This window comes from Convolutriloba macropyga, chromosome 11, assembly GCF_964194025.1.
Source record: "Convolutriloba macropyga chromosome 11, txConMacr16.3, whole genome shotgun sequence".
In the NCBI taxonomy this organism is placed as follows: Eukaryota; Metazoa; Xenacoelomorpha; order Acoela; family Convolutidae; genus Convolutriloba; species Convolutriloba macropyga.
The window spans coordinates 54,872,912-54,890,329 of record NC_134478.1 but is presented as its reverse complement, the minus strand read 5'-3'; the positions used below and the strand labels follow the sequence as shown (position 1 = coordinate 54,890,329).

The window sequence follows — 17,418 nt, the reverse complement described above, 5'->3', positions numbered from 1 at the left end:
CAATTCTTCGAGTGAAATATCAACTATTGTAAAAAATTTCTGAATCAAAATATTTGATTTTGAACTAAAATCAAAAATTTTTGTCAAAACCAGTTCAGTTTAACATCCGAGGATTTGCATTGGAATATATGACCCAAAAATATTGCCAACAACAGGTTTCCTGACTCATAAGGGCGTGCTTCGATCAGAAATCACAATAAAAACTAAATGAATGATGTGTTTTCAACAATAAAAACTCACATAATAACATCGCTACTACCCTACGAACAGGCTGTTTCACGGATTGAAACCCTAAAGCCCAGTAGAAAGCCCTGTTTCGACTTTTGTGGGAAAAAATAACAAATTTTTCACAAAAAAATCACTTCGGACAATTTTTTTGTATGATGCGCCCTTAATAATTTTTTTTTTGGTAATATTATTACTGAAAAATTTTGAGCACCTTTGGGGCTCAAATTTTTTTTCTGTCGATGAAATTGCGCCTAATATCCTAATATATGTTCAAAATTTCATTCAAAAAAGTAGTCGGCTCGGGGTTGGCGGAGGGCGTATCATACAATGATATTTTAAAACCGGCCCGGGCGTATCATACATTTTACATTGTATGATACGACCTCAATAATTATTATTATCATTATTATTATTATTATTATTATTATTATTATTATTATTATTATTATTACTATTATTATTATTATTATTATTATTATTATTATTATTATTATTATTATTATTATTATTATTATTATTATTATTATTATTATTACTATTATTATTATTATTATTATTATTATTATTATTATTATTATTATTATTATTATTATTATTATAATTATAAAGGCCTATCATACACATCAAAAATAATTATTGGGGTGTATCATACATAGTGAATTATTGAGGTCGTATCATACACCGAAATCCTCAAAGTCACTTTTTGAACTGAAAACGTTCAGATGTCTTGTGTGCGCATTTTATCCAAGCCCAAAACAAACCTGCATGCTGAATTTCAGCCCTACACAAAAACTAAAAACCACTAATAATTGACTTCAAAATTTGCTTAGCAAATTTTTAATTATTAAGGGTTTATCATACAAATTTTTGTGAATTGACCACTACAGGCCTGAACTGCCAAGAACTGCTTCACGAATGAAAAAAGTGGCCTATTTTAGAGCTCCTTTCTAAAAAAGGGCTGTTTTTGAACACTTTTGGAAAAAATTATTTTTAACTATTAGGTCGCACTATACAGCCCGATTTTGTAAAAAAAAGTTATTCCCACTTTTCTCAATGCGATAAACTGGACATTCGGCAATCTGTCTCGCGAAACGTAGCTTTTTACTCTAAAATTCGGTCTTTTTTGCTCATAGTTGGTATACCGAGCGATAAACGCCGTTGCCAAAGCAACATCCCTGTTATATGGATATACAATTCATTTTTCATCAGTAATAATTTTTTCATCTGCGAATTCGGACTCAATGAGTTTTTTGAAGTATTCGTCTCTACTGAACCTCGTTCCCCGGTAGAACCAAACAGAGCCATCCTTCTGAAATGAATCTGTGGCAAACAATCCCCATTTTTTTTATCATAACAAATTTTACAAAAAATTTATCTTGATCTGCATAGAGATATATCTCTACGTCATCTTTGTCCACTTTATCAAAACTCGGCAAATTTTGCTTCTCGTTTCTCTGCTTAGGTTCAATGAGTGAACTGAGCGTAGCAACGGTAATTGAGTTATCCAGTTCATCAAGTAAACACAATTCTTCGAGTGAAATATCAACTATTGTAAAAAATTTCTGAATCAAAATATTTGATTTTGAACTAAAATCAAAAATTTTTGTCAAAACCAGTTCAGTTTAACATCCGAGGATTTGCATTGGAATATATGACCCAAAAATATTGCCAACAACAGGTTTCCTGACTCATAAGGGCGTGCTTCGATCAGAAATCACAATAAAAACTAAATGAATGATGTGTTTTCAACAATAAAAACTCACATAATAACATCGCTACTACCCTACGAACAGGCTGTTTCACGGATTGAAACCCTAAAGCCCAGTAGAAAGCCCTGTTTCGACTTTTGTGGGAATAAATAACAAGTTTTTCACAAAAAAATCACCTCAGACAATTTTTTTGTATGATGCGCCCTTAATAATTTTTTTTTGGTAATATTATTACTGAAAAATTTTGAGCACCTTTGGGGCTCAAATTTTTTTTCTGTCGATGAAATTGCGCCTAATATCCTAATATATGTTCAAAATTTCATTCAAAATTTCATTCAAATAATAATAATAATATTATTATTATTATTATTATTATTATTATTATTATTATTATTATTATTATTATTATTATTATTATTATCATTATTACTATTATTATTATTATTATTATTATTCTTATTATTATTATTATTATTATTATTATTATTATTATTATTATTATTATTATTATTATTTAATATTATTATTATTATCATTATAGGTTTACGCACCATTTATAAACTCAAAAGTGCTTTCAAAATCAAAATTTAAATTAAAAAGTTTTCAGTTTTTTGCGATAATCCAATTGATGGTATATTAGTTTCATCTCAAAAGGCAACTTATTCCATTCGAAAGGAACAGCAAAACTGAAGGATCTTCGCCCAAATGCAGTTGTGACATTAGGAACCTTCAAATTGTATGCATATTGGCATACAATTTGAAGTTTTGAAAGCTCAAAGTCATGAAAACAGGTGTGAAAGCATCTTACAAAAATAAAAAAAAAGACAGAGCACCAATACAATCCAATTCTTGGATTGTAAAAAAAAATAGGAGCGCAATGATCGCCGGCTGAGAAGATGAGGGCGGCTATTTAAAAAAAGGAGCGCTATAATAGCCGGCTGAGAAGATTAGGGCGGCTTTTAATAAAAACTGAGTAAAAAGACCATTGAACTCGGTCATTGAGCGGTTCATTGATCGTTGTCCGAAAGACGGAAATGACATTAGCGTACGTTTCCTTACGCTTTTCGCTATTTTAGCGATGAGCGGTTTGAGAATTTTTGCCGCGGTTGTCCCGCCCTGCCACTGCAGGCAAACACTAGCAGGTTGAATCTGCTATGCCCTTCGTCGATCACGCGTTGTTCGCATTTCGCGTTTTTTTTACTAGACTCATGATACTTGTATCCATCTGTCAAGCTTTTTATTCAAGACTTTGGCATGGGGTTGAAGATCTTAATAACATCAAACTATGTTCTGACGAAAAGTTCTCTCTTAGACCTGTGGCTCTAATGTCAAGTATAGCACCACCATCAACAGTGGTTGCATTACTCCATAGAAGGTTTTGCCTTCAAGCTGCTGAAGATGGTGCTCCGTTTGGGCATCGTGGCATAATTCATATAAGAGACTAGTATCTCTGATATGATTGTAAGGGAGATGTGTATACCCAGCTTCGACGCAATGCATGGTATGAAACACTCAAGGTTTTACTTCAGGCACATTCGCAGGGCACATTTTTAATTTTTCATCCATATCTCATCTCATACAGAGATCCATATCTCTCTTCGGGTGTCAGATAATTTCTAGTATTGGATCGCAAGTTTTTGATGTTAGATTCTACTTTATCCAGAAGAGTCGAAGTTCTTAGGTGGTTCGACGCAAAAGGAAAAATTTTCATTGGCTAAGAATCACTTTTTGAAACAAACTGCAAGTTGAAGGAAACGTAGAAGGATGAAATTGCAGTATCTAGCTTTGACTTTGAAAACAAGGGCATGCCCGCGAACGCAAAGAAGTTTGAAAAATGAGCAAGGATAATGATTGATGCCACCTGTTGAGTTATGAGAACACATATAAAGAAGCTTTATTAGAATCTGAGCTCCTTTTAATTTTGAACGTTTCAAAGTGAGACAGGTCAGGGGAAAATCTCTATTTTCCTAATCTAATAGCACTGGAAGTAAAAACGAAGGCATTTCCTTTGCTGCAATGCCCATAGAAACATTTTGATCTTTCTAGATGCCTTTTCCATTTCCAATGCTAATAGGTCAGCTAAGCAGATGTTCTCCCTGATTAGTCAATCTTTTGAAATCTGTTGAATTTCTTAGAGCCAAACAATCCCACCTCCCTGCTGCAACGAAATAATCCTGTCGAGGTTGCTTTTTACAATTACGAGCTTCATTGAATTAGATTTCGAATTTTTAGATATTGGTTAAACTTCCTTTCTTCACAAAGCAACAGCAATAAATTTAAAACATAGCTGGCAGATTGCCAGAAAATAGCCGCAATAGCTTCTTAGATCTGCAGTCTCAAAAAAAGAGTAAAAAAGCCAGACCAAAAAATTAGTCTTTTTACTGAAGCTGAGATCTTACATTCTGAGTAATAATCTGTATTAGTTACTGCTGGCTCCATTAGCTGCTCCTGCCGTTTCGAGTGACATACATTCACTTGACCTTATCTATTTGAATTAAAATAAATAAAAGTCCATTTCAAAGTGAGGAAGTCATTTTTGAGAGAGGTAAGTTACGTGTGACCAAAAACTCAATCACGCGAACGAACAAAATACTAGCTCCACTAAGAGCAAAAATTGACGTCATGCACACACTTCAGTTGAAATTCAATGAACGAATGAACAAAAAAAACAAGTTGTGACGTCTTATGATCGTATTAAAAATCTTGACGACGAATAAAGAACATAGCCGGAAGAATTCCGGAAACGACTCGAAGTCATGTACTCCGAAAAAAATGGCTGTTGTTCTAATAGCTAATATCTCCTTGCAGAACAAATCAATGCAGCGAAAACTCATGCAAACGAAAAACGGGTTTTCAGGCAACGAAAACCAGTAATCTAACCACTAAATATTCGCAAAGGTTTAATGAGCTCACAGAGATCTGTTTTCGAAGTGGAAAAAATGAGGGAAAAAAATTGTGTAAAATTTCCAATTTCTATCCAAATTTCATGGAAAGAGAAAACTTTGTAGCAAAATAAACTTATATCCTTTTTGTAAAAAGAGCCTACAGGCATGAGGCTTTAATTCAATTACCAATAAATTCAATAAAACAACATAATGGGCCAAAAATCGCAAAAGACTAAAAATCACCATAATAGTTGAAAAACGTTCAAAAGGCTGAAAACATTTTTTAACAACTGATGAAAGCAGATGATTAGACCTGTAGGTTTGATTAGAACTACAGCTCTCTGCCAGAATGCGAAAAATGACAGAAACAAAAACAAATGAAAAAAAAACAGACTAATTCTTGATTTTTGACAGATAAAAATCAATTTAAAATATGTAGTAGAAAAACAATTACATTTCCTTATTTAGAGGAAAAATATATAGCTATCCTCCTGTATAGATTAAAATGTAGAACCATAGTTCAAAGATTGGGAACAATTAAATATTTCGCAAAAAAATTGTCAAAAACTTTCCAAAATTGCATTTTTTGCACGAATTCAAATATTAAACGCCACAAAATCATTCAATTACTAGTAAAAAAATTAGGATCCTTTACAGTGCAGAAAAAGATTTTCTAGTAATTAAATCTAAAAACCAAACAAAAAACTGAGAAAAATCAGACAAAAAACTGCAAAAATCGGGCAAGCATGTGTACAGTTCTATAAAAACAAAAAACCTCACTTTATAAAGAGGCATTTAATGCACGAAATTCCAAAGATAAATTGCCATATGCCCTGATTTTTGAAAATTTTGAAAATCTGTTTCAAGATCCAAAAATAGCAAAATTATTAAGAAAAAAAAAGCCAAAATGAATTTAAAAATTAAGAAATATGAGATCATTTAGAAATTAAAACGCATTATTTGACTATCAAAAACACTGTGGTATCAATTTCAGAGGTTCACATATTAATACAGCGTCAATTAAAAAATATTTTAAAGAAAAACTAAATTATATGCAAAAAACTGGGCCAAATAGACGAAAAATCGGCTAAAAATGGTTATCTACAAAAGGCATTCTGTCAAAAAACACTTTTCAAAGTCAAAAAGTCATTCACTGATCGGAGCTCATGATGAAAAAAAACTTCCCACGCTCTGAAAAAAATTAGTTCACACGGCAATTTTCCGTCGATTTTAGGTCAAAATGCCGTCTGAACAAATCGTATTTCCGGTTAAAAAAACCTTAAGAAAACCAACTCCTCTTCAGGTCGTAAAAAAACCAAGAGAAGGTCAATAAAAGCCCCAGCTATCGCTGTGCGGCTATTAAACAGCATTCCTATCATAATGACAAAATTTTTTAAAGCTCTCCTCAGAAACTTTATCTCTTCAAATATGCTCGTTTCCCTGAATTATGTCAGTATTCTCAAACTTGTCATGTTGACGATATTCGATGTTGACAGAATTTGATATTAAATTTATTTCACTCGAATTGCGATATTTTGGAGTATCGGCTTCAATGGTCCAATAGAAAAATGAAAATCAAAACCTGATTCCGTTTCAGCTGCAGCCTTTGTGCAGACATTCTCTTTATGCTGAACAAATGAGGTCACTGTTCGAAATAAATTGCAACAAATTCGGCATTCAATTATGAAGAAGCATTCTCGATCCAAAAGACTGCCAACGGCTGACTGCTTTGTGGCAGATGCAACTATTAAATCAGTTAGAGCAATTGGGAGTTTGCCATTTGAAGCATAGGTTTCAATTCTTGTCATTACTCATAAGTACCTTAAATACATCTTTACAATGCTGTCTATCAGAAAACCTCTCTTCTAGATTATAGCTCCTTTGAGTGTATCTCTGACTTAGGCGTATTTCAGACCTGATGCAAGTAAATTTTAAAAACGTTCAATTTCAATAAATCATATTGACTTCGATTTTACAATCACATTAACTATTATGTAACTATCACGGGCAACTATTAAATACATCCTCTGGAAAGGACTTATATTCGCAATAATAAACTAAACTATTGTTAAGTATCTGATATTATTAAGAATATATTTCAGGTCTTCGGATGTGGTTCCTGCAGTTTCCCAAAACAACGAATTCTAATAATCAATTCTCTTCTACATTCCATCTAAACTTTCTTCTTTCAAATTAAACAATATCTTTCTACAACTTCACTTCTTCTAATCCAATCCTTCTAATGGTAAGCTATTCATTCAATAATAATTCATGCATTTTTCCACCAATAAGATTTAACTAAGTTTAAATAGAAATGGCTTAACTTTACATCCAATCAAAGTTTAGACATTACTCTGCGCTTCTTTAATTTTGATGTTACACTGCTTATTAATTTATAAATTACTTCATTAAAGAATTTGAAACCACATTCACAAGACGGCTTTTGGTGTTATGGTTTGTGTACAAAATTTTCGCATGCAATGGGTATCTATAATTTTTAATAAGTTAACGGTTATTAATCAGAATTGCGTATTGAGGCTTCGCGCGATTTGTTTACAAACAAGTTGCATATTGTCTAAGTCTACTGGAGCACTATCTTGATTTGTCAGATTAAAGAGTTGTTTCAACTGTTTTTCACTCAAAACAATATTGTTGTTTGCAAGTTTACTCATAGGATGTAATTGTAAATACTGATGGTCTGCTGCAGAGACAACCAAAATCGGTTTTGATTCAATTCTCTTTTCACCAACCACCGATGTAATAACTCTAGCATAGCGTTGACGATAACATTGTAAAGCATACGTGAGTCCAAAGTGCAATAGTAATGAAATACAGAAAGAACAGAACCCAATCGTTAAGGACATTTTCCAAGTTCCAGCTTCTCGAAATTTGTTCTGAATACTTGGCCTCAACTTCTTCATGTTTTGAATAATAGGTTCAGAGATTTCGTCTAATTTGACAAGCGATTTTCTGTGAAATTGGGGCACCATTAACATTTCTAATTGAACTTCTTCAATAATTTGTTTGCGAGCTTCAGACATTGATGAAATATGTGGAAGTTCTGATAAATCTGGTAGCTTACTGAAGAGATGCTGCAGAGGATCTGCTAGTTTAATGTCGATTTTTATCGCACTATCGTTTTTGCAAGAAAACATATCTGCTCTCAGTTCCATTGAACTAGTCTCGATTTTTGTTCCACATTTCAATTCTAACACACATACTTGACATCCAGGAAGCTGTGTTCGTTTAAGATGATCGGTATTTTTCAAATCGCTGAGAAAAATATCAAAGTTTTTGCTGGAAGATGTTATCAGCCATTTACCATTGCCAAGATTCTTTGCTTTTTCTTTAATAGGGAGTTTGACCGTTAAGATATTACAGTTTTGTAACGCTGAGAACTGATTGCCAATTAATAGTGAACCTAGACACGTGTTTTCTGCGGTTTCCAATGAGAATCCATTTATGCATACAGAAAAACTACTGGATCCCCTACAATTGTCAATTTGTGGGTGTGAGAGTAATGCTATGCGGTTTGTAGATTCAGCTATTGCAATGTAATTTGATTCCAATTCGTACTGAGACGCGTAACCATCTTCTCCTCCGTTGGGCATTGGCACTGGAGTTGCTCTATATAAGTTGAGAGCTGTCGAACCAGATGCAAAAGGTACTGCTAAGGTGAAAATCATTCCTGAATTGACTACAGCAACATTTGTTAAAATTTTTGTCTCGTAATACGTGAGAATCTGATTCGTTGGAATAGCAAGCGTCAATCTGTCTGTTTGGTGGACTTGGGTTAAAGCTACTTTTTGAAGAATTTCAAATAGCATCGATCGTGGTAGTAAAGACATCGGTATCACTTTGTTAACCATTGACATGACAGAATTCAGTAAATTTAGTTTGTAGGCGTAAACAGCAACTCTGTAAGCTTTAATTTCATTGTTAATTGCAAGAAGTGAAGCTGCCAAATTTGTTTGAACTTGTAGCATCTCGTCTCTTGCGTAGAAATACTGATTGCACGCCATTAAGCGTCTCGTGTTGTTGTTAAGTAGATCGATGGCACTGTTTAAAGTTATGGTATGGTTTTTCTGTGTTTCAATAAGAAGTGATTGCGTTTTCTGTATATCTTTCATTTGCGAAGCAATTATGAAAAATTTTTCGTTCAGTTTTGAGTTGACTTTAGTCCAGCGGTATTTATTTTCTTCTAATTCCTGCAAGGCATAGTCAATATCATCTTGACTGTGACTTGATCCTCCGCAACCTCCAAATATTGACCCTAATGAACAAGCAATGCCTGCCCCTGCTGATAATGCAGTTAATGCTCCAAATGCTATTAAGCCAGCTCCTCTCTTGTTTCTATTAGCTGAGTATTTCCTCATTGTTTTAGTTGATCCCATCGTTTCGAAAACTTCTTCCTGAAGTTCCTTTATGTCGACTTTGGCTGCTTGTAATTGTTTTTCAACGTGTTTTGAAATTAATTCAAAGTTGAGCGATGTTTCGTTTGTTGACATATTTGACAAGTCGCAACCGAATTCGTATTTGCTCCAAGCATATGATAATGTTGTTGTAAGATATTTAATTTGCTCGTCAATTGTTTCATTTAGTTTTTGCAAGGGACCCAAAAATTGAACGTTAATAAATTTTTCAGCTAACAAAAGTTTTTGTTGATAAACAAATTCTATGCCGTTGTTCTGATATTCGCAATGACTTGATAAAATATTTGCTGTAACTATTAGACTAAGGTAAACTATGGAAGCCATTTTGAGAGAATATGACAGTGTTTTGGTAGGATTTAAATTTGATCCTCAGGTGGCCAGGCTAAGAATAGTTTATGACCTACTGAGTTTTCATCAAGCCATTTTAATTAGAAATAATGTCCTCAAACTATGAGACTTTCAAGAAAATATCTCTGGGCTCTGTTAATAACATCTGTAGGTGATCAGACTTTTTGAATAAATATCCTGCAGTATTAATTTTGTTTTCAAAATAGCTCTAGGATTAGTTTTTCGCATTCCAATTGCCAAAAGCCCTCTTGTTTAAGAGTAGCGTGTAACTTTGCTGTTTCGTCGTAGATGTTTAATCAGCGAATTTTAGTGTTTGTTATTGTAGTATTCTAAGAATAGTGTTGGTCTAGACAAGACCTCACCTTGTAACATGTAGTTTGCACAAAAATCCAAATATTTTGTTACTTGATGAATAATATGTCTGTTTTCAGTGTCTTCTGTGTTGTAACGTAAAGTATGGAATTATTTTGAATTCATCACTAATGGTAAGTATGTTTTCAGTTGAAATATGTTTCGTTTCTTTGTGTTCTTCTTTATGTTGGCTTCGGCCTGTAATGTGATTAACGTTGATAAAGAAACAAAAGTTATGTGTTGCAAAGATGCAACTATATTCTTGGAGTCTGGGGTGGTTGTCTTCACCGCGAATAGCGTGGAGTATCCCTGCGTGTCAGAGGAAGTGGAGTCTTCTGTCTGGCAGTATTTGTGGTTGCTTTCTCTGGCCTGTGTTCTGTGTGTCTGCTGCTGGCCATGTTTAATTGCTGCCCTTTTGTTGTACTTTTGCTAAGTACCTATGAAATTTAATCATTCAGTGGAACTCAAATTTTCTAGAGGTTTAGTGGTAAACAGCAATATTTTTTTTGTAATAATGAATAATTTTCTTTAAGATAAACTATGCCAAATACACGAAATTTTTCGCTGTCCTTGTACGAAGAAATCAAATTATTTAAGGACAATTTTTATAATGAATCAACTTTACAATCAATCGGCTGGAAACCTGTGCCAATTTTTGATGTTCAAGGTGCTTCAAATTGGTCTGATGTTATGACCGAGTTCAATAAGCAAGGTGTCAATAATTTAATAAATAACGGCTGGATGAAATTACCCGTTGCAATAACAAATCACGAGTTATTTAAAATTGATAATTCCTTTCTAAACGATGTGGAGAACATTAGCAATGCTAATCAATTCCGTGAAATTGTTGATAATTATTACACTCTACCTTCAACTGTGATAAACAATTGCCTTGAATCACGAATTTATCAGACTCATTTATGTCCCGATTTTGATTTAAATAAACATTCGTTTTCTGTAAGTTTTTCTATGTTGAATTTATGTACTTTTTCTATTCCTGAATCGTTAACTTTTACTAATTTTGATGCATTGTTTCAATTTAATCCGTATTATACAGATGGTCACGTTGAAACTGGTGGTAAGGATTCAATTTCGTATACACCTGTTGGTGAAAAGTTATTCATGATTTGTAACCGTGGTAAAGAAAGTGTATTGTTAGAAAGGCAACTTAGAAGTGTCAAGAATTTCATTCAATTTGTAAAGAGTGGACCAGATAAATACAAACATTCCATGTACTATTACATTCCAAACAAATCTCATTTCCTTTGCCAGCCTGCTTTATACGCGCATGCAGTTTTAACCTTCACAACCGGTCCTTCACTTGTCTTGGGTTGGGAAGCAAATAACGTAAATGATACTAGTCGCGCACAAGAAACGCTGAGTAATTATGGAAACGGTTTGCAGAACAATGCCTTCAAAAGTCTAGTTAATATTCATGGCATAAAGGGAGCTGCTGAATGGAGTAGCTTTCGAGATAAACAACATGGAAAGAACAGTGGAATAACTGAACATTTACAATCTTATGCTTCGTCTGGCCAAAATGTAGTTATTACCACTAGTACAAGTAAACGCGGCCGCCCTGCGGGCCCAAGCAAAAATCGTAAACGCAGTTTCTTCCTTCCTGGTCAGAAAGCCAAATATGAAGAAAAACGAAATAAAGAAACAGGTAAAATTTGATATAGGGGAATATGTAAGTGCATATAGGAATATTATGGTGGAAAATTCAATTTTATGCTGTTTAGAAAACCTCCAATTGAGGTTACACCGTGGTGTTGGAAGAGATTGTGCAGCAGTAAATGAACTGCATTTAGTCAATTTCTACCGCGTAGAGAATATGTGGACTGCAGATCAAACATGTCGGGCTGGAGTTAAAAATTCAACAGCGAGAAAATAACCAATTTTCTCAATAAAAGTACGTTTTTATAAAGTTTTATAATTTACGCTGCTAGCACATAAAAGTTGCGATAATGAGAATAGGTTCATTAATTGCACAAAACCCTAAGCTACAATCGTATGCAGGCGGATTTTTCATTTTTTTATTGTAACTCGAGATAATTGAATTTTTGTATGTTTTCCTAATGGAACTTTTGTTGGAAACATGAATAATCAGGGATAATAATGTCGATAACTTTCCTTTCAAAGTTTTAAATGCATAGTTTTGCCGGAGGCAAGTTTGGAATGGTTGGTGTTCATTCAGTGTGCAAAATAGTTAATTGAGGAAAGGAATATATGAACATAGTCGTTTTCAAATTATTCAGTGTTTTATAGAAATAATGTTATAGTAATGAAAATAGGATAAATATTTGTAAGAAAAACGTCTTAACTAGATTGAAAATGTTTTGTCTGCTTCCTGACACGACCATATTGTGAAACTGTGTTTGCAACTTGTGGTGATGGTTGTTGAACTTGTACTGATACAGTTGTTTGAGCTGGTTTTTGGGCTGTTGTAAGTACAGTTGAATTACTACTACTTGACTGCGCTGCTCTTTCAGCTCTTTTTTCTGCAATTATTTTAGACAAATTTGATACAGGTGCTTTTGGTTCAGATGGGGGAACAATATTTCTAATATCGGTCGATTTTGGACTTGAAATTTCTGAATTTGGTGTTGAATGAACTTGATCGTTTCCAATTGATTCTGGAGCCTTAAAGATTGAATTTGATGATTCAGTACTTGATTATGTTGCGCTATTAGAAACACTTGATTCAGTTGTTCTTCTTTCTGGAGTGTTTTCGTTTTGTTGCTCATTCAATTTAAGTTGTGGTATTTTTGTTTCGACTTCGGTTACTCTATTTAAATCCCATGGATTATAAAGCATATCTTCTAAGCTATTGTCGAAAAGTTCTGGTTCTCGTAATGCTTCAGGCACTAATGGATCTGGAATAAATTGTTTACTGTCAATATTAGTAAGGTCTTTTACTTCATACTGTGGTATAATAGGTTTTAATCGAACTCTATGGACTATTTGCGTATGGTTGGTATTAACTTTTCTGACTACATAATTGCTTCTGGAAAGAACTTTCTCAATGCGGTAAAATCCATTCCATTTACATTGTAAGTTGCTGACTTTCTCGTGTTCGTTAGACAGTTTTGGGCTGAGCATAACACAATAGTCATTTAATTTGCTGCTGCTTTTCTGTCATAGTATTCCTTATACTTATTAAAAGATTTCACAAGTAATTCTTTTCTTTGCCCGAAAAGTGTCATCTTTTGCTCTGTAAATCTGATATGTAGTCATATTTGCTACTGTGATGATACAATGTTCTGTTGTTAAACCTAATATCTATTGGGTTTATTGGTATTCGACCATGAAAAAGTAGAGTTGGTGGGCAACCAATAGTTGTATGGTAGCTAGCTATGTGCTTATGCCAATTGTGTTGTAATTGATTTTCATAAATCCTTAGATAGCGTTTCAGTGGTCCATGGGATCGTTCAATTACACCAATTGTTTGTGCGTGCTTTACTGTAGCGTGCTCAAGTTTTATTTCTAAAATTTCCGCAAGTTCTTGGAGTAATTTTGAAACAAACTGGGTACCTTGATCTGTAACTACTAAAAGCGGAATATATGAATGTCGCATGAACCATTGTACAAGATATTTTGCTACTGTTTCTGCTGAAACTGAAGTTAGTGGTTGCGCAAACATGTATTTTGTGAAAACGTCCATTCCAGTCAAAATATATGAGTATCCACCGCTATGAGGTAATTTTCCTACAATGTCTATTTGAAGCATATCAGCTGGTAGGCTTGTGTTGGTACTAACTGTATTTAATGGTGGTGTTAAGTATTTGTGTTGAGGAGATTTTGCTTGCGCACATGTTAAACAGTTGTTAATGTACACTATTAGAAAATCAATGAAGCCTGGAAAATAGTACTTCCTGCGGAATTCACGTACTGTTTTTTGTATTCCCAAGTGTCCCTTCATTTTACTATTGTGAACACGGTACAGTAACTCTGTTCGTAAGTGTTTAGGAACAACCAACTGTTTATGGTAGTTTTGTCCTGTATGATCAAAAAACTTTCTATACAGTATACCATGTTCTAGTATTAAACGGCCAAGGTGTTTGTGGTATTTCTTCAAGTCATACGTTGAATCAGTCGTTTCCGGTTTAAATTTGTTGTGTATCCATGTTTTCACTTTTACTGTGTCTGGATCATTACGTTGCTCTCTCTCTCAATATTTAGTGGTACTAAGCTTTTACTCAAATCTAATTTATCCAGTGGGTTTTCTTCCGAGACTGTACAAATTTGACTACAATGTATTGAACTCAGTTCTGTAATTTCTTCTTCAATTTCATCTGAGTTTGTAACCGTGATTTCTGGAAGTTTGTAGTGAGTAGGTTCTGACTCGATTTCTTCACTATTATATACAGAGGTTATTGAATTATCTGGTGTATTTGATAACACTTCAATTCGTATTTTGTGTATTGGTATTTGATCTTCTAACTTAAGTTTCATTTTTGTTGCTGGGTTTATGTGTACGCGAGACAAATAATCTGCAGCTGCATTTGCCTTGCCTGGAATATGGCCTAAGACAAAGTTGAATGAAAGCACGTAGTCGACAGCGTTCCAAAGTTTGCCCGGTAGCCGCTTGGCTTGAAAGAAACGTGTTACGCTTTTGTTGTCTGTTAGCACTATAATGGGCTTGGTTGAGACTCCCCATATGTAATGTTCAAACGTTTCAAAAGCATACTGTACACTAAGGAATTCTTTGACATAGATTGAATGTTTTAACTGTGCTGGGGAAAACAAATGTGAACCAAAGGCTACTGGTGCGTAAGATTTTCCTGAGCTGGTATTATTGGGCATAGAGTAATCTTCAATGAGTAATACAAATCCAGCTGCATAGAAGCTTGCGTCACACAAAATAACGAATTGACAGTTTGGTTTTGCCATCTTCAATGACAATGAACACGCATTTTTGAGGTCATCTTTCAGTTTCTCAAGGCCATTATGATGTTCTGATGTTAAAATAAATGTGCTTTCTTTTCGTAGTAGCTTAAAGAACGGTTGCAATTTTTCGGCCAAATTCGGAATAAATTTTTGGAAGTATTGAAGAAAACCAATTAATCTTCTTGTTTGTTTTACAGATTTGGGTGGTTTTACTGTTTTCAGAAATTTTTCTAATTTATCTTTATTTGGTTTAATGCCATCTCCTGTTATGGTATGGCCAAGGAAATTAATTTCAGGTATTCCGAATTCCCATTTTTCGATTGACAATTTGAATCCCAGGCTTTTTATTTTAATAAAAATTTGTTCCAAGTTTTCAATAAGTGCTTCTCCATCGATTGCTCCTGAACCTAAATCATCGAAATAAACAAAGCATCTGTCGCTTGCAACGCATGCATGAAGGTGTTTGTTTACACAAGCACTGAAGGCTGTAGGCGATCTGCTTAAGCCTTGCGCAAGTCGCTTGAAAGCAAATGTACGCCCGCCAAAATTAAATGCGAGTAAATGAATACTCAACTCATCTGCCATTTGCATCGAAAAGTAAGCTTGGCTGCAATCCATTTTTGCAAAAATTGATTTACCTGCTAGATGAGCACTGGCATCAGCCATCGTCGGAATAGGAAAGTTATGATTCGAGTAGTCATGTCGAAGTAAGTGGTTTATTTTTCTAAGATCAATCAGAATTCGCAGTTTTCCACTCGACTTTCGTTGGGCAAGGATTGGCGAAGAATACTTTGAAAATGGAAGCGTTGTTATGATATCGTAGTATTGCATAAGTGCGAGTTCAATAATTAATTCATCACGTAAATGTATCGGAGTGATCGCATTAGGAGAATATACAGGACGGTTAAGCTCAGGCATTAACTTGACTGGACTGTCGGTGTTTTTCCCTAAATCTAGTCGGTGTCGTGCAAAAATTTTATGATAGCGCACTAGCAGCTCTTCCATTTTTCGTTTTTGGCTAATGTTGAATATTGACTTATCCCAGCTGAATTTACTTAGGAATTTTTTTCGGCTGGCGTCATTAATGGTTGGGTCAAGCATTTCTTCTTCCCTAAACTTCATTAGAGATTCATAGATTTTTTTCTCTACCCCAATTAATTTTGAAGCGTCTTTACAATTTTCTGGTGTTGGGAACCAAAAGCCATCAGTCCTTTCGGAAAAGATTTGTCGACGTAAGTAACTTGATGTTTTAAGATAATTATTTTCGTACTCGTTATTATTAATCAGACTGCAAAGTGAAGGGTGAATTGGTTTGATAAAAGATGCTTGTTTTGATGTTAGAACCTCAAATTTAGCTACTCTTGTTTTTGCTGTAATTGTGATTTTATTCGGATTGAGATTCATGATTCCAATGTGAGTTCGGCAATTTCCATCTAATATGCTAATTGAAGACATTATACAAAGGCCTGACTTACTTTCGAATTGAATTGACGGTTCTATCAGTCCCGAAGTATATTCGTAAGCTCTGTCCGGGTTAATCAACTCGCATTCAATAATTTCCTGTTGATTTGGATGTATCGTTGTTTTCGAGACTGTGTGTAAAATTTGCGATTTCGAGAGTTTTTTATTCTTTATTGGCGAAGCTAATGAGATAGTTAGGTCTGGTAAATAAAGTAGACCCTTATAAGGATGTATCACAATATTGTATTTGCGAAAGAATGGAAGGCCAAGTAACATTGAAGTCATATTTTGCAAGATCAAAAATTCTTCTGTAAACTGACAGTTTCCAATAGTTATTTGAATTTGAACACATTTTTCAACACGAACAACTCTTCCATCTGCCATTTTCACTGATTCGGGGAAAGTTTCTGACGATTTGAGGATCTTGCTCGGCTCCTTTTTCAATATCAAATTAAAGAGTTTAATTGGCAGTGCACTTGAAAATGCGCCTGTGTCTAATAAAGCGTTAATGTGGAAAGTATCAAAAATAAGCGGTACATAGAAAAGTTTCTCTCCTTGTAAAGAAATTTTGCCTGTTTTACATGCTGGGACAATAGCCGTTAGATAATGTGGTTGATTCAGTTTTTTGATGGGTTGTATCTGTTGAATGGGCTGTTTGTCCCACATTCCGGTAACGTTTTAAACCAACAGTCACTTTTTTATGTCCCGGTTGTCCACAGCAGTGACAGAATAGATTTCCTCTCCCTCGGTAGGAATTTGAAGTTTGATAGCGTTGTGAAGATTGCCAACGATTAATCCAATTACCTCTGTTTTGGTATGGCCGGCTAGCAAATGAGTTTTGCCCGTGATAATCGTTTTTGTTTGGTTGTCCCCTTGAGCGCATGAAGCCCCGATATGGCCTCCTTTGTATAATGCCCCTCGATAATCTTTGCATATTATTTCCAAGTTCTTTCTGCGTTTTAACTAGTTCGCGATTTGTATCAGCAATTGAATTGAGCGCTTCCGTCATAGGATTTGCTGAGTCATTAACCGAAAGTGCGTTAAATGCTGTACTGGTTGCTTCTTCATCTGGTAATATGCTTTTTAACGCTAACCTCTTGGAGACAAATGTGC

General features: G+C 34.3%; 1 protein-coding gene across 1 annotated transcript in view; it reads right to left on the bottom strand.

Annotated features, from left to right (window-relative positions):
- Window positions 1-6,673, bottom strand: part of LOC142349958 (uncharacterized) — a 14,474-nt gene extending 7,801 nt beyond the window's left edge. Inside the window, exon 1 of the mRNA XM_075401826.1 lies at window positions 6,405-6,673. Coding sequence (XP_075257941.1) covers window positions 6,405-6,630 — 226 coding nt within the window. The 5' untranslated portion in view covers window positions 6,631-6,673. The remainder of the gene's footprint in view (window positions 1-6,404) is intronic.
- Window positions 6,674-17,418: the final 10,745 nt, after the last annotated feature.